Source organism: Chionomys nivalis, chromosome 19 (assembly GCF_950005125.1).
Source record: "Chionomys nivalis chromosome 19, mChiNiv1.1, whole genome shotgun sequence".
NCBI lineage: Eukaryota > Metazoa > Chordata > Mammalia > Rodentia > Cricetidae > Chionomys > Chionomys nivalis.
In genome coordinates this window covers 12643853-12664504 of record NC_080104.1, presented here as the reverse complement: position 1 = coordinate 12664504, position 20652 = coordinate 12643853, and the positions used below count along the sequence as shown (strand labels likewise).

Below are 20652 nucleotides of genomic sequence, written 5' to 3'. Positions count from 1 at the left end.
TGGGTGTGATGATGTATGACCACACTGATGATATAACCCTGGATTTGATGACGTATGACCACACTGATGACGTAGCCCTGGGTGTGATGACGTATAACTACACTGATGACGTAACCCCAGTGTTTGGGAGGTACAGACAGAAAAATCAGCAGTCCAAGGCCATCTTCTACTACATAGCAACTTGGAGGCCAGCATTGGAAACCTGAAACCTTGCCTCAAAATAAATAAATATAAAGAGAAAGTAGTATATGCGGCCTGCCCCCAACACTGCTGGCCAGTGTTCTCAGTCACGCCACCAGGAACAGGGAGACAGACAGTTGCTCACGACTGCTCTCTCCTCTGGCATTCTGTATCCTCCCTCCTGCTCACCCTTAGCGGGGCAGTACAGGGACAATCCACAACATGACTGGACCGGACAGGTGGCTCACTGGTTAAGAGCACTTACTGCAAGGGGACTGAATTCAGTTCTCAGCCGCAGGACCATGTCAGTTGCTCACAACTCCTGCAACTTCACTGCCAGGGGAATCCAATGCTGGCCTCGGTGCACACACACACACACACACACACACACACACACACACACACACACACTTTAAAAAATAAAAATACATTCCCTCTTCTTCAGTGTTCAATGACCTCTCTGTGCTTTGTTACCCATCAGGGGGAAAATGATGAAAATAATGAGTTCTTGTCTCCAAAACATTTATTTATTTTAATTTTACGTGCATTGGTATCTTTTGCATATGTATGTTTATGTGAGGGTGTCAGATCCCCTGGAACTGGAGTCACAGATGGTTGTGAACCGCCACGTGGGTGCTGAGAATTGAACCAGAGTCCTCTGGAAGAGCAGCCGGTGCTCTTAACTGCACTTAACTCTCAGTACCATCTCTCCATCTCTCCCCCGCTCCCACTTTTTTGTGATAAATGAGTCAATATCCAAAATGAATACCAGAGTACAGGAATGACTTAATGCTTAATAACTATCATCTAAACTTCGGAGCTGTTCCTTGCACACACGGTGGCCCTTTGAATACGTTATTTTCATCAACTCCTCTAATAATCCTATAGATAGCTATGGCCATCACTTCACAGAGGGGCATCATCTGAAATCCAGAACATTTGCTCACTCACCCAAAGCCACACTGCCAGTCTCGAGACTCTCATGTGTCTGCTCCCCTCCAGAAACTGGCACGTAAGCACCACTCTGTGCCACTTAAATCCCCCCAAGTAACACTGTCCCCGCTTCCTTTTGCTCAAGCCGCGACCCCCATCTCGTATCCTGCCTGCATCAAGGATCTTCCAGTTTAAGAAATTTCCCGTAACAAGTTGCCAAAGGGCTTCCTGCCCTTGCCTCTTCCGCAGCCGACATGCAGGAGAGCCCGTCAGCAACATCTGGGCCCAAGTCTCACAGCCAGTCCGCGTTCAACCTCCAGGGCCAGGCCTCCACTGCAGGTGGTGCCAGCTCAGGGGCGTCACCCTTAAAGACTTCCCCAAAGCCTGCCCCAATCCACCTGAAGCCCAAGACCACAAATGTACGGCGCATGCGCAGGATCATCTCCGAGGACGCAGAGTGGACTCTGGCCATTGTACCACTCCTTACAGAACTCTGCATTCAACATATCGTCAAGAACTTCCAGAGTGAGTTCATCTGCCCTGGGCTGGAGGAGGGGGACCATCATACCCAGGCCTGGAAGCACTCTCAAATTCACTCCCATTCAGCACCAGTGGTGTCTCCTGCTGTTCCCACACCCTCACACACACACACCCCTCACACACACAGTGTGCCCTCCGTGCTTTTGTTCTTCTCTGGTCATGTCTGCTCTCTCCTGCAAGTTTAGTCTTAGCCACATCCTCTTTTCCTCCTCCAGGAAGCTTCTGGTTCTCATCTCCCATCTGCTGGAGTCTTCCAAGATGCAGATGGGTTCCTGGTGTACTTTTCCAGAGAAAAGCAGCGGCCCTCTCCTACTCTATGGGACAAGGGCTTGCTGAGGACTGGCCACCTAATACAACATGTTCCTCTGCTGTTTATTGATTGGCCATGTGCCCCAGCAAGCTAAATATGAACTCCAAGAGGCCAGGGCCAAGTCTGTTTGTTTCTCTCTCTCTCTCTCTGAAAAGGTTTCTCTGTGTAATAGCTCTGGCTGTCCTGGAATTTCAATTGTAGACCAGACTGGCCTTGAACTCACAGAGATCCACCTGCCTCTGCCTCCTGAGTGTTGAGATTAAAGGCGCACACCACCACTCCCTGGCCATTTTTAAAATATGTTGGTGTGTGTGAGAGAGAAAGGGAGGCAGGGGTGGGAGAGCACTCACCACAGAACAGAACACAGCGCAGGTGTGGAGATCAGAAGACAGCCTTGCGCAGTCAGCTCTCTCCCTCTACCTCTGCATGAGTGCTGGGGTGTGGACTGCGGCCCCCCCCCGTTCTCTCAGCAAGCATTGTTTACTCACTGACCCATCTTCCTGGCCCCATGTTTCCCTCATTTTTCCCAGAATCATCTGGCACATAGTAGGTGTTAGAGTACATGTAGTTATTCTGAAATGAATGATTGGAGTCAGTCCCAGAAGTCAGCTGTCTCTCCCAAAAGACTAGATAAGACACTTGGGTCTGGCCCTGAGATTCTGTCCATTCTTCTCCAGGGGAGTTAGCGTGAGACCAGATAGTGCCTGGAGCAATGGCCAGCAGACAAGAGAACCCTAAAGAGTGTCTGTTTAAGAGACTGTTTCTCCTCTCAGAGCAAAGTTCCCAAGGGCACAAAGCGCCTTCCATTTCCTCAGTGTCCCTGGGCAGGACAGCCCAGGGTGCCATGCTGTGACATTCCCAGCCCTGTGGCTGAACCCTGTTTTTCTTCCTCCATCCCCAAAGACAACCCTATCCTGAAGCAGCTGCTCCCAGAGCACCAAAAGAAGGTCTTGAGCCACCTGCCCCATGACCTGCCACTGACAGTGACTGCCAACTTGATCGATGACGAGAACTATTGGCACCGCTGCTGTATCAAGCGCTGGCCCGTGTGCCACGTGGCCAAGCATGGTGGGAGCTGGAAGCGTATGTTCTTTGAGAGACACCTGGAGAACCTGCTGAAGCTCTTTATCCCGGGCACCACAGACCCCAATGTGATCCTGGACCTGCTGCCCCTCTGCAGGAACTATGTGCGCCGCATCCAAGTGGATCAGTTCCTCCCACCTGTGAGGCTGCCAACCCCGCCCCAGGCTGAGGAACAGTCCGACTCTGGCAGTGAGGGAGAGGGGAATGAGCCGGAGAAGGACCACTACCAGCTGGAGAGTCTGGTGGCTGGCCTCAAGCACCTGGAGGAGCTGGACCTGGTGTACGGCGTCAAAGACTGTGGCATGAACTTCGAGTGGAACCTCTTCCTTTTCACCTTTCGAGACTGCCACTCTCTGGCAGCCACCATCAAAGCCTGCCACACCCTCAAGGTACCACCCCCCCAACTCTTCTTCCTCCCTTCTCAGTACCCCTAGGACTGCTTCTCCCCACCTCTTCCCCTCCTACCATCTTCTCCAATTTCATTCTCATTCATCAATAGAGAAGGAGATTGTTTAGTGTTTAGACGTTTGGGTTTTTGGAAACAGTGTTTGGGTTTATTTTTTTGAGATAGGGTCTCAAATAGTTTAGGCTGACCTGGAACTCGCTGGTAGCTGAAAATGACCTTGAATTTCTTATCCTCTGCCTCCACTGTACATAACACACACACATGCACATTAGTAACACAAACATGCCCAAGTGTGGGGATTACAGTCACACACCACGCTGGGTCTATGTGATGCTGAGAACTGATCAAAAGGAAAATTGCCCTGGGATGAGGGTGCAGCTCAGAGCCAAGGAGTGTTCTTAGCATGTGTGAGGCCCTGGGTCTGGCCCCTGCTGCTGGAGAAAGTTTAAAAGCACTACTACAGCAGGATAGCTCTTTGTATCACTCACTTATTTTGTCGCTGTGGTTAAAATGTCTCACAGACACAACTTAAAGAGGGAAGCAATTGTTTGACTACCATTCCAAATACACGGTTCATCGTGACAGGGAAGCCATGGTGGCAAGGACTTGGGGAACTGGTGAAGCCGAGAGCATGGAGTAGTGGTGCTCAAGTTTCTCATTTCTGGGGCTGGAGAGATGGCTCAGTGGTTAAGAGCATTGCCTGCTCTTCCAAAGGTCCTGAGTTCATTTCCCGGCAACCACATGGTGGCTCACAACCATCTGTAATGAGGTCTGGTGCCCTCTTCTGACCTGCACACATACACACAGACAGAATATTGTATACATAATAAATAAATATTTAAAAAAAAAGTTTCTCATTTCTATTCAATCCAGGACCCCACCCACAGTTAAAAGTTTAACTAGATGAACTGGGCCATAATGGTGCACGCCTTTGATCCCAGCACTCAAGAGGCAGGGGGGATCTGTAAGTCTGAGGCCAGTGAGGTCTACAGAGTGAGTTCCAGGCCAGCCAAAGCTACACAGAGAAACCCTGTCTCAAAGGGGGAAAGGGGGAGGAGTCCAACTAGGTAATTTAGCTAGCTGTTAACTAGATAATCCCCCAAAGACATGCCCAGAGGTTTATCTCTGGGTTAGTCTAGATCTTGTCAAGTTGGTGATATTAACCAACACACTGGTTATATTGAGAATTTCAGACATCAAGTATGTCCCTTGTAATGTTTGGGCTACACATCTAAATACTGTGGCTTTTATCTGAATCCAGATTTAACTGGACGTCCCGTGTTTCTATTTGTGAAATCTGGCAGTCGTAGCCTAGCTGCAATTGCACATTTATATGGCTGCTCATCAGTGCCTTTCATCCCGCCAGACTGCTCGCTCCACAGGGCACAAATGGTGCAATTTTGCGTCTTTCTGCATCTTCAGCACCTGGGACAGGGCCTGATGCTGTCAGTCTGAGGGCTGGCTGCAAAGCTGGGGAGCTGAGGACTTCGCACTTCTTCCAAGGTTTTCACAGAGCCCTGCAGCTGATGTTGCTTCCCTGCCATGATGAACCATACCTTTGAAACTGGAGCCCGATAACCACTTCCTTCCTTCACCTACCTTTGTCAAGATGTTATCACAGGGCCGGGCGATGGTGGCGCACGCCTTTAATCCCAGCACTCAGGAGGCAGAGGCAGGTGGATCTCTGTGAGTTCGAGACCAGCCTGGTCTACAGAGCTAGTTCCAGGACAGGCTCCAATGCCACAGAGAAACCCTGTCTCGAAAAACCAAAAAAAACAAAAAAAAAAAACAACGACAAAAAAATGTTATCACAGGGACAAGACCTGTAGCAACGTGTAACGTGCTCAGTCTGGGGCTGGAAATCAGAGCCCATACTTAGCGGGCATGAATCTCGGGATCCAATTCCCAGCACCAAAATATAAAAACAAAAAAACTGGGATACAGGTGGGGCCCAGTTGCTAGAGTGCTTGCCTTGCATGCACGATGCCCTGGGTTGGATCACCAGCTCTGCATGAACCAAGTGTGGTACAACATGCCTGTAATACCAGCACTCCACAGTTGGAGACAGGAGGGTTGAAAGGTCAAAGCTATTCCTGGCTACATGGTGAAGTGGAGACCATCCTGAACTATAGGAAATCCTGTCCCCCAGAAATGAAGAGGCGGCTCAGTGGTTATGGGCACATACTGTTCTCCCAGCCCATCTGATCTGGGTCCTCTAGTGAGGATCTCTTCTCAGATGACTCTAAGCGGTGTCCCCGTCCCCTCCCCTTCCAAATGAGGTTAGTCAGAGCCACCGTCATATCTGAAAAGATGAATGAAGCAAAGAATCTGGAGAGATACACAGTCAGATTGCCTGCCACTCTGAGGTAAGGAAGATGGACACAAGAAGGAAGACGCAGAGGTGTCGAGGCCCCTTCTCATGAGACCAGCTGCTGTAGGAATCACTGGCGGACAAGGAATAAAATAGGAGAACCATTCTGGGGGAAAGCATGCGTTTCAGCTTGAGGTGGCCCAAAGCAGAGATCATCTTGATAGCTGCACAGGGGACGTGATGCTGGGAGAAGTCTAAATTGAGCTGTCTTAAGTGTGACATTGCATTTGGATGGAGTCTTACAAGGGCGAGCCAAAGGGAAGCCTAGCATATGATCGTGGAGAAAAGAGGGAGTAGTAGAGAGGACATGACATGGTGTCACAGATCCCAGACAGGCGCGTTTCAAGCAGCAGGAGTGAGCCATAGGGTGGGATGGAGGTCCCTTGGAGGGTGGTACTTCATTGGGTTCCAGAAGCAGAAGCTGGGCAGCTGTGGATATGGAGGGAGTGGGAAGTGAGGGAGAAGGTGGCTGTGATCGTTTTGTTAAGAGCTTGATTGTGAAGTGGGGAGCAGAGCTGGAATAGATGAGGATCCGGGTCTCTGGAGAAGAAACTGCATGTACTTCATGCTGAATCTGTCAGCAAGACAATCATCAGTTATATACAGGAGAGAGGCTCGCGGCTCAGGAACGGCTCAGCTGGGACTGAGACCGGACGTGGGGTGGTTGGCATGTGGTGGATTGCTATAGCGGGTCCTGTTTAGTGGCCAGGAGAAGAGAAGAGAGGCCCTCAGTGGCAAGGGAGCGTGTGGGGACGCTAGCGTGTGAGGAGGCAGGAAAGGCTGAACTCGTCACAGATTATAAGAGAATTTGTTGTCCAGAGAAACATAATTGGATTGACACACCACACTGCAAGGTTCTGTGATGCCAATCAGTGCCATAGGTGAGCTTTTCCGCTGTCAGAAGCCTGGTCAGAAGAATGCAGAAAGCATAGGCTGAGATGGCCACGGTGACACCCTCCCCCACTGCCACCTGCCACCAATTCTGTATCGTTGGGTAGATCCTCCTCCCGTTTAAAAGCCAGGCAGGTGGCCAACACCCAGTGTTGAGCCTCCAGTCACCTTGTATCCTCCTTCTCTGCCAGCACAGGGCAGTGAAGTAGTCCAGGCTATCCCAGACTGGCAGATGCTGTAACACTCCTACCTGCCCACAGGTCTTCAGGCTGACCCGAAGCAAGGTGGATGATGACAAGGCACGCATCCTAATCCGGAGCCTGCTGGACCACCCAGCCCTCGAGGAGCTGGACCTGTCCCACAACCTCATTGGAGACCGTGGCGCGAGAGCAGCGGCCAAGTTGCTGAGCCACAGTCGCCTGCGAGTGCTCAACCTCGCCAATAACCAAGTGCGGGCGCCTGGTGCCCAGTCGTTGGCTCATGCCCTGGCACACAACACCAACCTTGTCTCCCTCAACCTCCACCTCAACTGCATCGAGGACGAGGGTGGCCAAGCAATTGCCCACGCCCTGGAGACCAACAAGTGCCTCACCACGCTGCACCTCGGAGGCAATGAGCTGTCTGAGCCCACAGCCACACTCCTGTCCCAGGTGCTCCCCGTCAACACCACGCTCATCAGCCTCAACCTCTCCTGCAACCACATCGGGCTGGTGAGTCACGGCTTCTGGCGCAGGCGGGCACGGGGTGGGATCCAGTTACCCTAGACCCTTGCAGGAAAGCGTTAGACTGTGCGGTGGACCGCATAGAGACTGTGTTCTCGTCTGTCGTCTGCACTTCAGCGTCCATTTCCTCCTTTCATTTTCATGCGTCTGCAGTATACATGCATGCATACCTGTTTTTGCATGTACGAGCCTCTGCTCGTGTGTGCATGCATGTGGACACGTAAAGTTGAGGTCAAGGATCATCCTCAATTGCTCTTCCACCTTATTCACTGAGGCAGGGTCTTTCGAGCAAACCCAGAGCTCCCTGAAATGACTGGTCTTGCTTGCTAGCTTGCTCTTAAGGTTCTCTGTCTCCCCCTGGAATTACAAGTGGGCTGCTATGCCCACTCAGCATTTCTATGGGTTCTGGAGACCCTAATTCCAGTTCTCATGCTCGCCCACGAGTGCTTTCCCCACTGAGCCAACCTCCCAAATCCATGTCCCAAACAGATGGGCTACATGTGACTTTGCAAAAGGTAACCCATCTGTATGAAAGTGTAAAAAAATGATCCCTCTGCCTCTCTCCTCCCCAGGATGGCGGGAAACAGCTCCTGGAAGGCATGTCAGACAACAAGACCATCCTGGAGTTTGACTTGCGTCTGTCAGATGTATCCCAGGAGAGCGAATACCTCATTGGCCAGGTTCTGCATGCCAACCGAGAAGCCACCCGCCAGCGGACCCTGAGTCCTGGCTACTTCATGACACCCATCACTAACAACAGTACTGAGAATTCTGTAGGCTAAGATGGGGGGACAGGGCTTGAACAGTGATCTGATGGGTCCCTGTAACAGCCATCCCTTCATCTCACACCCTTGCTACGCCTGTCCCTGGGTCTGGGGGAGAAGAGGGGATCGTGAATCTCCTTAAGTTTGTACGCATGAAGATGCTGAGGTAGGGAAGGGAGCCTAAGGATAAAGAGAGGGTAAGCTAACTCCTGCACCCGGAAGTGGCCATTACTAGACCTGCATAAATGATCAGCTTCCAGGAACAGGGAAGGCGAAGGATTCTAAAGAGAGTCTCCCTGCCCAAACTCTTCATGAACACCATCTACCCCAACTCGGCCCACCCTTTCCCTTTCTGCTAAGCAGACCCTAGAGCTCTGATCTCAATCTACACACACACACACACACACACACACACCACATACAGAGAGAGAGAGAGAGAGAGAGAGAGAGAGAGAGAGAGAGAGAGAGAGCCTGTCTTTCTCTGCTCTCCTACCCTGCCTGAAGATGCCACCTGCCTGTCACCATACTGGTGTGCCCCACTTCTACACATTGCATCATCGCTAATTCTCAAGCTGGGAAGGGGTAACAAGTGACAGAGGGGCTCAGACAGAGACCTCCTACCAAGGACAGGGAATAAGCATCACTCCGGGGAGGGGACCAGTGAGTCATCCACACTTTTATTATCCACCAGTGTGATTTGTACAATCTTTACGCTTGGAATTCCATGACAAAAAGGCCACAGTGTGATGCACCCAGTTTGACAGAACTCTTCTGTCTTCTCCCGAGCCAGGCCCAGCCCACCCCACAAGCCTTTATCCTCAGGACATACAGTCTTCCAGGTACCCTCCACGAGTCCCTGTCTCTCTGGCACTGCCCACCCTAGGGCTACACCCGTAGGAACCACATCAGCCTATGGGTCCGTGAGAGGATCTGATCGACCCATTCAGGCCAAGGCCCTTATCTCCCAACTCTCCTCGAACTGAGTGGCCCAGAACCCACCTCGCCAAAGGACGGCTGACTGAACTGCAGCTGCAATCCAGGAGGGCCAGCGCTCCAGGGACTCTTTGCAACAAGCAGACACGGAGCAGAGCACCAGAGGGGACTTGGGAGTGACCATGTGTGTGCCTGTCCGGGCAACCTAGAGCCATCTGCGCCTGACACCCTCTTGACAGTTCCAGAGTGCAAACATGTAGGTGTGAGGGTGTGTGTGTGTGTCTGTGTGTGTAGCCACAGCTGCTAGCAGAGGTTCTAATTAGAGAAACAAGAACATTCAGTGTAAAGTTTAATTTTAGAGATTAATTAATTTTCTGGTTTTCATTTTCCCTGGCAATCAATAAAGCTACCAAGAAAAGAGACCAAAGAATTGCTCTCTCTCTAAGTCTGTGCGTGTGTGGGAGGTGAGGCTGTCTGTATGAAAAGACCTAGGCAGAAATGGTCAGGCAGAAAAAATAACAGGGCTTCCCCTCCTCCTCTCCCAAGGCCAAACTCTGTCTCTGGACCCAGCGTGACAGAGACTGAGCCAAGTCCTTCCCTCCCTGGAGCTGTGAAGTACCCAGGCTGACCCTAAATGAGAACAAGACATTCAGGTGCCAGCTGGCCAAGAACTGGGGCCCAAGGCCACAGCTCCCTTACCACCTGTGCTTCAGCAGATGCCTAGTTCAAGCAAAAGCGGGGTGCTCCAACAGCCAAGCTACCCCCACACAGGGACAGACTCAGACTCGGGGTCCTAGAGGGTTCAGTGTTGGTAGGCCAGTGGACATTACTGTCCAGGAATCCTCGTGGGCAGCTACGCTGATTCTGTCTGCCCAGACCTCTCCCTCTCTCCACCCCCTCCTCCTCACCCAACCATCTCTGTATGAGTGCTCAGAACCCCATCTGAACCATGAACCATAGATCACGGCATCCCCACAACTCGGGCTTCCCACATCCCCCTGGGAAAAAGGGACAGGGAGCCAGAAGAGATGTTGCATAGGTAGGGGCCACTCCCATTGGTTGGCGTAGGCCTGACATGGCCAGGAGGAAGAGGGGAGGCCAAGAAGATGGAATTCTCATGGTGACGGCAAAGCACGAAGCAGAGGGAGCAAGACTGCATGGATGTGAGCCCAATCCCTGGGTGCTAAGTCTGCTTGGAAAACTTCAGCCAGGGCAGCTGGGAGAGCAAGGGACCAAACACAGACATGCACGATGAAGTACAGTGGGGTGGGGGTGGGGTTAAGGGAGCAGAGGGAGTAGGAGAGCAAAGTTGGTGTCAAAGCTTTGAAGGGACAGGACAGGGGCTGGTGCCCTGGGGCTGTGGCATGATGCCCTTCTGAAGACTTAGGACTTCAGCTCACAGGATAAGAGGACGTGGAGGGTCTGGCAAGAATTGATCTCCTGCCTCTGGGATTGAGTGCCTCTCCAGCTACTTGTGATGGACTCAGCTGCACCCAGGCATGTGTGAGGGACATACTACTTCTTAAACATCTTCAAGAGGACACGCTACGCCCCCGCCACCCCTTCAGAGCTGGTCTCACTCCATCCACCATTAACAGCTCTGCTCTTTCTCCCACCTGCCTCCTGAGTTCTCTTGACACCAAAGTGTGTCTCAAGCTCCAGTCCACTTGGTCACTCACTCTGGCCAACTTTAACGGACCTCCTTAGCCTCCTTAATGGAAGCACCTACAGAGAACTCAGGGGAAGAAGCTTCTGATTGATGGGAGGCTAGGTCTTTTCCAGAAAAGGCCAAGATGTGCCCTCCCCAGCTTCACTTTCCTCCCCCTGCACCCTAACAACAGCTCTTCAGAGCCAGTAAGCCTCCCCCCCCAGGTGAATGACGTCATTGGTGTGATGAAAAGTCCCTCCAGGACTGGACCTCTGGGGCGCAGTGAAATAAACAACCAGGGGGGGGGGGAGCGGCAGAAAGGAACCACCGAGCCTCACCCACCCGGCGCCAAGAGGTCAAAACTTTTCCAAGGTGTTGAGAGGAATACTGGGCTGCCAGCGGGCCTCATTCAGTAGGTGGTTGGAAACCGGCCCTGCCGCTCTTCACCAAACCACCGCCCCGCCCCCAGGGGCTGGCGGGGGCGGGGGAGTGCGACGCAAAATTAAAAAATAAAAAAAACCCAAATGCCCTTCCTGAGGCCTGCCATGATAGTTCCCTGGTAACAGTCAAGACTCGATGAAAGCCTGGGGGTGGGAGGGACCTCGCGTGCGTGTGGAAAAGTAAATGTCCCCGTAGGAACTCCGTGGGGACTGAAAAAGAGTCAAGTCACCTCTGCCCCGGTGAGTGGGATTCTCAGAGAGCGGCCAATCTCTCCATCCTCTGTCCGTGTACAGGGAAGCAGTCTCAGGCCCACGGGAGTCTTGTCTGGGCGTGCCCCTCACCTCCCGCCTTCATGCATACCCTGCCTGGCCTCTGTCACCATCCTGCCTTCCCCTGCTACGCACAGGGCGCACAACACATCAAGGGGCAGGAGGGAGAATGAATGGCGCAGGCTTCCTCCAAGAGCGGGAGGTCACAGTGAGGTCTCCACGCAGGAGCCATGGCGGTGCAGTGGTCGGTGACTGTGGCCCAGACACCCCTCCTGACGATGGACGATAAGGACCGGGAAGTAGAGGGCGTCGTGGTAGGGCGGCGGTGGCCCGGCCTCCTCCTCGTCGTCCTCGTCCTCGTCGTCCCGCATACTGGCCTGGCTCGACAGCCGCGTCTGCTCCGTGGGACAGCTCGCCTCGTTGACACTCCCGCTCCGGCTGCGCCACAGGCAGCTGCGCCGGGAGCCGTAGAGGCGACCGAGCGAGAAGCGACTGCCCCCGCACCCAGCACTGGCTCCAGGCCCCTGGCCGGCCCGCGGGCTGGCGCAGATACTCAGCGCACTGCGCGAGAAGATAGACGAGCTGCTGACCGCTCGCTGACAGTGCTCGCAGCTTCGCCGGTACGGGGCCACGCCCGCCGCGCCCGGGCCACCTACTCCGCCGTAGCGACACGTGGGCGCGTAGCCACCGCCCCCTGCCCCGCCACAGCGCGCGCCCAGCCCGGCCAGGTCCATGAGCACCGCTTCCGAGTAGCTGGGTACCAGCTGCTGGTTGGAACGGATGTGCCACTCGAGCTCGGTGCTGTCCACCGTGTTGACCCGCGGCAGGCGATGAGTGAGCGGCGGCAGCAGCTCATCGCTGGGACTCAGGCCACCGCCCGCACTGCTGGCCGAGCCTGGCCCCTCCAGGCCGAAGAGCTTCTCCACGTGGTAGTGCGCGTACGCCGTGCGGTACTCGGCCAGCACGCGCAGCGGCCACGACAGCGTGAGCAGCGCTGCTGCCCAGAAGGCCGATGAGCAGGCATACCAGGGTGGCCGGGTCGGGTCGGGAAAGGCTACCATGAACTCGCGGAAGTCCACGTTCTTAAGATGCATGCCCTCTCGCGCCTCCATGTAGTCGTCCAAGCCCTCGTTCTCGGCGAAGAAGCGTGCGCGCTGGCACAGGTAGGCGTTCTCCGCCTCCACGCTGGCGAAGCTGAAGCACTTGGTGAAGCGCAGCCGCGTGGCCGGCGCGCCCTCCAGCCCCACCAGCGCCTTGGACACGTCCCGGACGCCACAGCGCGCATAGTCGAACTCGGCCTCCGCCACGTGTGTGTTGACACGCTCGTGGTAGACCTGCAGCACGCAGGAGGAGGCTGGAGTCGCAAGGGGAACATACCGCGGCTTGTCTACCCATCCCAATACCGAAAAGGAAGTCACTATACCTGGGATCATCTCCATCATCAGCTCCTCCCCCTCCCTCTCCCAAACCGAAGGGAGTTAATGCGATAAATGGTGGTTGCCCTGAAAACCCTGTACCACGCACACCCACCTCCTCTAAGAGTCTTGGGTTGAGATCCAGAGGCCTGGGTTTAAGCCTAGCACTGCCAAGTAGAAGCAACCCCAGGCCAGTCTGAGCTGAGGTCTCCTTAGCTGTGAATAAGTAGTCAGGAATAATTACTCCACTGGACAGGTAAGCGTATACATGTGAAGCCATCTGCAGCCAGGACGCTCTGAGCAGACTCCACCGTGGAGCCAGCTAACTTGAGTTTAAGGCCTCTCTCCTCACTCACTATTTGCCCTTGGACAGGTTTGGTTTTTTTACTACACACCCATTTTCTCCTTTGTAAAATGGGATATACCTACTTCATAGGTTTGCTGTAAGAAATAAATCGCTTATAAGTGCCTAGAGCTTGGCTCTGTTGGTGTCTGCTGTTATTACTGAGTGCCCATGGGGGCTCGCTGCTGCCTCATGCTCCTTCACAAGCGGGGAGAAAGGCAGGCAATCCAAGCAACCTCTCTCATCTTGAATGGCCTGCACTCACCTCCAGCCTCTCACCTGGGTGGTAGTGTAGGCATCTCCATTGCGGTATCGGGTGACCTGCCGGGTTCGTCGTACATAGTGATAGCTGATGGCCTTCCACCAGATGCAGGGGGTGGCCTGCTGCATACGGCCCACACGCTCCCGAACACTGCTCACATCCACCCGGTGCTGCAGCTCGTGGCGGGCTTGGCAGTGCCAACACTCCACCAGGTAGACCGCGTACAACATGAGCAGGAAAGCCAGGGGGATGTAGACATAGCCGTTGGAGCAGGGGCTGTCATGGTACATGAGGCTATTGCCCTGGTAGGCGCTGCTGAAGGTGAGGCGGGTCACTGTGGTGACGTGGCACCAAGCCACTGCCCCCAGGCAGCCGTACATGAGCAGCGAGAGCAGGAGGCACTTCCAATGGGACTCACGGCAGAGAGATTTGGTGAAAGAGGGCTGGATGGGTCGTTGCTGCTTAGATGGGCAGGGAGGGGTGCCAAGAGAGGACGAAGTGAGACAGAATGGCAGGACCCAGGACAGGGATTGAGAGACAGAGGCCGGCCAAGGGTTACAGACAGGAATGTAACAGGAAGAGAAAGATGGGAACCAGTGACCAGAGATAAACACAGAAGTGACCCAGACAGAGCCATGAGGACAGAAAAAGTGACCAGAACACCAATACAGGAAAGTGCAAAGAGAGATACCCCAAGAGGTGGAAGTGGGGGCCCAGGAAGCAAATGACACCGATGGACAGGATGGAATCCAGAGAGGCCAAGACAGACACAAGATGGCAATGAAGGAAGAGAAGGTGTGGATGGGGAAGAAGGAATAGACAAACAAGCATTAGCGAAGGCAGGTCCCTGGCCCAGACCTCTTCTAGGTGGCCCAGGAGAGTAGGGAAGGATCCACTGACATCATCTCCCCAGTTAACAGGGCCCCGACTTCCAGGTGATCCAGGAGAGTAGGGAAGGACCCACTGACATCATCCCCCCACAGTCCTGGGTTCTAGAGAAGCACGCTCCTTTGGCTCATCCACCTCTCCTTTGCCCCCGCAGACGAGATCTAACACTTCCCTTGGAGAAGGGCCTTAACCCAGGCCATTCTCATTTCTTCTCCCTTTCCGATGATCCGCGAGTCATCCTACTGCTCACACCTGCCTCCCAACAAACACACATTCTTCCCCTCTGTTCTAGGATGGGAAAGAATGGCTGGGGCCCCTTCACACAAGACAAAAGGGCAAAGGCCTGTGGCTAAGGAGAGGAGGGGGATCGGGGTGAGGAAGATTGGGAGCCCAGCCATTTGTCACTAATTTCTGATACTCTCCTAGGTCTGTCTGTTAAAAGCATTTGGCACGTTCTGAGTTGTTTACGTGTCTACTTCTCTCCCAGATGGAGTGCTCCTGAGGGCAGGGCCCATGTCTCATTCTCTTTGCTTCTTAAGTCACACCCATGGGGCACATAATCAATGAAAGCTGAGTCTGATTGCTCGAATAGCCTGTCTTCCCATCCCCTCTACATTGTTGCACACACATGCACATGCGTGTGCACACACATACACACACAAAACCATCTGCTGCAGTGGTGAATGGCCCCTTCAGCTCCTCACGCCTGGCCTTGAGGCCAGCCAGAGAGAGAGAGAAAGCAGTGGAAACGAAGTGTACAGTTAGACAGCAGGCCCTAGATTTCTGTGGATAGGTAGGAGGGACAGCATGTGTCTGCAAGGAAGGGAGCGTACCCTTGCCTTTCAGGATCTGTGTCCTTGGAAGCTGGATACCTGCGTGTACCTGTATGTCCACTTGGCTATGTGCTGTCCCAGTGTGAGTAAAACTGAAAGGGGCTACCCGAAAGTCTGTTCCCACTGTCCTCCTGCCCCTGTTCAAAGGGCACGGTGTGCACAAGAGTGCAAGGGAGGATGGGGCGGAGGGCTTACAGTATTTCCCTTAGTTTCTTTGTCTCCAGTTCTCAAAAGACTAAAGTAAGACCCTAATTAGGTACATGCTTAGTACTGACTCAAAAATTCTTAAGCTTAGTGCCCCCTAGGGGGAGCAGCCAGCATTGAGAGAGAGGTGAATAGCCCCCTTACACTCTCACGCTCCCAGTGACCCCAGGGGGTATGGCCTCTGTTACACGTCTGACTTCTCTGTGGTCCCAGCTCGGACGACACCATTGCTTCCCCAAGGTACCCTTCTTGGTTCCTAGCCCCACCAGTCCTCCTTCCCGGCCTTCAAGGTGGGATGCCGCCCACCATCCTTATCCAGGAGCCGACGTAGCCCCTCTCTGCTAAGCCCGGGGTCTGCGAGGCTCCGCCCCGGGCCCCTCCCCCTGCCCAGGACCCCCGAGCCCCGCCCCCGGCGCGGCCCCTTCCTCGCCTCCGCGGACTAAGCGGGCCGCCAGGTCGGGGCAGCGGCGCGGACTGCGGCTGCAGCGGCCGGCTCGGGGTGCGGGGCGCCGGCCGCTCTGCGGCGGAACCGGCGGGGACCGTGTGAGGCGCGGGGGATGGGGGCCGGCGAGGCGCGGGGGATGGGGGCCGGGTCGCGGCCGTGCGGGGGTACCGAGGGCCGCCGGCTCTCACCTCCTCTCGGGCGGGGCCCTCGTCCGCCGCTGCCATGGGCTCCTCTGGGACCCCGGAGCCGCCACCGCCGCCGCCGCCGCCGGCGCTCTCTCCCGCGGCCGAGCCAGGGGGGGACATGGCGTAGAGGGGGCGCGTCGAGCTCAGGACCTCCCGGGGGGCTGCCAGGGGCCGGGGGCATCCTGTGCTGGCCCTGAGGAGGGGGCGCGAGGGGCGGGGCCCTCTCTGCTCCCCACCCCCCGCCGGGGGGAGGGGGCCTAGAAAGGGCACGAAGGGGGGGCGGAGATGGGGGGATGGGTGGGAGGGCGGGCTGGAGGGGCCGGGCTGGGGGGGCCGGGGCCGGGGGCGGGTGTCACCTTGAGGCCCTCGCGGCGCCGCTCCGCCTCCCGCCCGCTCCCGCCGCCGCCTTTTGTCTGAACCGAGCTGGAGCCAGCGCGCCCCCCCTCTTCCTCCCAGTGCAGCAGAGCCCCGCCCCCGGCCCCCCAAACTCCGCCTTCACCAAGCCTTCCAAATAACCACCACCTCACCGCCAAAGGGGTGAAGCAACAGGGGCTCTCCACACCCTTTCTCTCAACCCTGCTCACCGCATCTTCCTCCTGCCTGCCCATTCTGGGAAGATCGCAGCCTCAACCCCTCTCCAGCTGCCCTCGCTAGAAGGGCCCTGGGAAGTCAACCAGCGTCCCTCTTCCATCCTCAAGTCCTTGAGGTTGAAGACTGGGGACTGGAAAATGAGTCTGGGCATCCTAGGGAAGACCGTTGCTCCTAATTGCATGGTAAGGAGTTAAGTCAGGAGACAGACTCCAGAGGACTGGAATAGGGTGAAAGAGAAGACACTGACGCTAGATCCCAGAGAGGACTCCTTAGAGGGCAGAGATCCGAGACGCTAAGCCCCTCATAAGAGTAGCTTCAGAAAAGCAATGAAGTGTATCCAGTGCCCTAAGCTAGGGGTCAAGGACATCTACGTTCTAACTCTTAATCTGGCTCTGTCATAATAGGTGTGCGACCTTACACAAGTACCTTCTTCCTCTGAGTCCTTGTTTCCTCCTCACTAGGCTGCCAGGGTAGGGAGACAAAGTCACAGACCACAGGGAAGCCGAGTAAGTGCAGGCAGCCAAGCCCTTTGAGAATCCACCCACCGCTGTTCCTGGCATTGCCTAGGACACACAAGAGACTGGTATTTTTTCGGGCATGCATTCCTAGGTACATCCACAGATAAGCAAGTACTCGGCACTTACTGTATGTCATGTATAGAAATAAAATAGCATTTCCCACCCTCAAGAAGCACAGCCTAACTGAAAAGACATACAGTCCAATCTTTATTATAGAGTGTGGTGAGAGTGGTCAGTCTGTGTGTGTGTGTGTGTGTGGTCACTGTATTACCAGGGTCTTTGACATGCAAAAACTGCTCTTCCTCTCCCATAGGGAACCAAGGCATATGGAGAGCAGGTGAGTGCTTATGGGGTCCCCCACCAGCATCTACAGAATTACTCCTAGAATTTAGAGCTTTCTCTGGAAATAAAAAAAGTTCATGAAGGGAGGTGACATACATCTGAGGCAGAAGGATCAATACTTTGAAACCACTCTGTACTACATACCAAAACACTGTCAAAAAAGGGGTAGGTTGGTCAGGCGGTTGTGGCGCACGTCTTTAATCCCAGCAGAGGTAGGCAGATCTCTGTGAGTTCGAGGACAGCCTGGTCTATGAAGCGAGTTCCAGAGCAGTCAGGACTATTACACAGAGAGAACACCAAGAAGGGGGGGGGGGGATAGGTAGTAAGTCGGGGCTGTGGTCCAGCAGCAGAACACGGTGTCAAGCCCTAGTTTCAATGGCAATGCCGGGAGTCCCTTTGGAGCAGGAAGTGGCACCGAGGCAGTTTTGCTGTCTGGGGACAGGAAGTAAGCATCCTTGGGTACCCCAGTGCCCCCTTGCCTCTTCTGGATCAGGAGAACCACTCCATCCCTACTCCTGCTTCCGCCTCCATCTTCCAAGTGAGGACCGGAGGCTTTCTGGCCACCTACTGTCCTGAAGTGTCAGCCAGAATGACCCTCTTCAGGTCAGAAGTCCATTCTCCCTCAAAAGGATGTGGTCTCCGAAAAGGAGAGCTTCCCATCCATCCACACCACAGCGCAAGAGGAATCTGTCTTGGTGGCTCATTCCAGTGGTCCCCACCCTTGCTCTCGGGGAAGCCTGCCTCACAGCCAGCTCCAGCCCCTGGCTCTGGTGTCAGTGGGTCTTGCTGTGTTCAGTCCCCCTGCACATAACCCATGTGGACTCACCATACTCTCAGTTCAGTGATGCGCTTCCTCCTGATGCCATCCACTGTCTCCCTGCCTCAGGGGATGTTGAAACTTCTTTGGTCAACTCCAGAACTTCCAAGAGACCACCCACATCTTCTCTGGTCATAGCCAATATCCTTCCCTGGAAACTCCAGGAAACAGGGGTTGAAAGGTGGAGGTAGTGGAAGAAGCTGACCGTCTGGTCACCATGGAAACTGGACCTATTTCTCTGAAGATAAGCCTAGCTCAGTGGCTGGAGGTGGGAAGTAGAAGCATCCAAAGGGACCCAGAAAACACCAAAAGGAGGGGCTGAGTGGCCAGACCTGGGAGAGAACTGTTGCTAAGAAAAGTCAGGGCCTGACCACACTACAGCCAGAGTCAGAAGCCAAAGGCCCTCCTTTTCGGGAACACCGCCACTGGGGTCCTCTCCACTGTGGGAGTGACAGAAAGGCTCTATCAGAGTATAGTTGCTTAGGCTGGGGCTGGGGCTGTGGGTGGCTCAATGCTTCCCTCTTGTGGTCAATAAAGGGGTTGCCACACAACTGTTAGGGTTCAGGACTAGACAGACACCTGGTTGGTGGGAACAGGGTCATCTTTAAATTTGACTTCTTTGTTAATTAGAAAGAGGGTCCCTGCACTTTCCTGAGTCTGTGCCCTTGCAGAGTGCACAGGTTCCACCATCAGTGAGATTTAGATCGTGATAAGAATTTCATTGAAGAAAATGTATAAAACATAGGATTAGGTCAGAAGAAGCCAGTTCTGTATTTTTTCTGACTATGGATTCTTGGGCAAGTCAGCTGACCTTTCTGGGCCTCAGGCAGTTTCTTTAACCTATGCCATACACATTTGCTTAAATTTTGAGAATGGAAGAGGAGGTTGAAAACTTCTGACCCTAATGGAGTGTCTGTTGTTTTGATTGTTGAGGTATTTGTTGTGGGATACCGTGCCAAAGATCAAACCCAAGGCATTGAATTTATCAGAGAAGCATTCTACCCTTTGATCTACATTCTTAATAGATGCCTCGGTTCCTTGACTATCCTGACAGGATCCCACCTGCCTTCTGCTCAGTGCATCCTCTGGCTAGTCCTCTAGGTGGATGGAGAGCGGTGGGTGAGAAGAGGTGGCCTCTCTTCTCAGCTCTTTCCCTCCTCATCTCCAGTTCAAACTGAACCAATTTCATCCCTCTCGCCACTCAGGAGGTAGCTGGCCCTGATGTGTGACAAACATTCCAAGTGGCAACTGCCAGAAACTTTAAAAGATTTGTTTTATTTTATGTTATTATGCCTGCACGTGTGCATGCGCACCATGTTCACACCAAGTGCCCATGCAGGTCAGACGAGGGTATCAGATCAGACATCAGATTGCAGGTGGTTGTGAGCCCCCTTGTGGGTGCTGGGAATTGAACCTGGGTCCTTCGCAAGAGCAGCAAGCAAGTGTTCTTGACTGCTGGAGCATCTCTCCAGACCCGGCCAAACACTTTCAGAAGACTGGATTGTTTTTTCTTATGGTGATGGCGTTGGTGATATTGGAAATGATAGTGACTGTTGCTTGCTACTGTTACTGTGGTTATTGATTTGTCCCTCGGATCAGAGGATATCTGATATATCAATATAATTCATCTATGTTTGCAAATGAGTGAATGGTTGGACAAATAGCATAAGGTTCCTAGGGAAAGAGCAGTAGAGAATGGCTTAGTAGTTATCTACCCCAGCTTCCTTTCCCCAGTGCCAGGAATGCAATGTAGCTGTTCCCTGAGTGGGTAAGGACCTTCGAGGATATTGCTAGCCCAAAGGAAGAGCAGCGTGAAGCTCCAGCTCAGACTCACGTGTGGGTGGTGTTCTCAACCCCGCTATGTCGAGGAAAATCAGGTCAGGGAGAGAAAGATCTTTCATGGCTGGGGCTGGGCTGGAGACCTCCATAGTGTCAGGGGCCTCCCCATCCTGGTTCCACTGTGAGGAACTAGACTTCTCTGACTACTAGGGGTAGCCAGATATTGTACCCACCAAAGGCCAGTGCATCACCCTGTGAGGAAGGAGAAACCACATGACCACCATGACTTGTTAGACAAGTCTGCCCCAGAAAACCCACTTCTCCAAATCACATCCTCCTGCCAAATCTGGGGAGCTGGCACAGGAGACTGTCTATAAAAATTCCCCAAGGAAAATCTGCTTCCCTGAAGATAATGAAGTGTACTCCCTTCCTACCCATAACCCTGGGCACTGATAGGAAAAGATAAAAAGACAAGAGAAATTGAGAAAAATAGGCAAAGGGGGGACTGGAGAGATGGCTCAGCAGTTAAGAGCATTGGC

At 53.9% G+C, this 20652-nt stretch overlaps 2 protein-coding genes across 2 annotated transcripts; one reads left to right on the top strand and one right to left on the bottom strand.

Moving 5' to 3' along the window:
- Positions 1–1287: 1287 nt before the first annotated feature.
- Tcte1 (t-complex-associated-testis-expressed 1) lies at positions 1288–8514 on the top strand. The gene is made up of 4 exons (XM_057751723.1): positions 1288–1638; positions 2867–3435; positions 6975–7424; positions 8009–8514. The coding sequence occupies exons 1-4, from the start codon at positions 1368–1370 to the stop codon at positions 8216–8218; spliced, it is 1500 nt and encodes a 499-aa protein (XP_057607706.1). The 5' UTR covers positions 1288–1367; the 3' UTR covers positions 8219–8514.
- A 358-nt stretch (positions 8515–8872) lies between these two features.
- Tmem151b (transmembrane protein 151B) lies at positions 8873–16406 on the bottom strand. The gene is made up of 3 exons (XM_057751466.1): positions 16070–16406; positions 13529–13969; positions 8873–12825 (listed from the first exon to the last, which is right to left on the bottom strand). The coding sequence occupies exons 1-3, from the start codon at positions 16184–16186 to the stop codon at positions 11695–11697; spliced, it is 1689 nt and encodes a 562-aa protein (XP_057607449.1). The 5' UTR covers positions 16187–16406; the 3' UTR covers positions 8873–11694.
- Between the last annotated feature and the right edge of the window lie 4246 nt (positions 16407–20652).

Excerpts from the sequence above, each read along its gene's own strand:
- Tmem151b (XM_057751466.1), bottom strand. The coding sequence starts at position 16,186 with ATGTCCCCCCCTGGCTCGGCCGCGGGAGAGAGCGCCGGCGGCGGCGGC. Across the intron at positions 13,970-16,069 it reads AGGGCCCCGCCCGAGAGGAG|CAACGACCCATCCAGCCCTC; the intron begins GTGAGAGCCGGC and ends CCATCTAAGCAG. Across the intron at positions 12,826-13,528 it reads ATGCCTACACTACCACCCAG|GTCTACCACGAGCGTGTCAA; the intron begins GTGAGAGGCTGG and ends TGCGTGCTGCAG.
- Tcte1 (XM_057751723.1), top strand. The coding sequence starts at position 1,368 with ATGCAGGAGAGCCCGTCAGCAACATCTGGGCCCAAGTCTCACAGCCAG. Across the intron at positions 1,639-2,866 it reads TATCGTCAAGAACTTCCAGA|ACAACCCTATCCTGAAGCAG; the intron begins GTGAGTTCATCT and ends CCATCCCCAAAG. Across the intron at positions 7,425-8,008 it reads CCTGCAACCACATCGGGCTG|GATGGCGGGAAACAGCTCCT; the intron begins GTGAGTCACGGC and ends TCTCCTCCCCAG.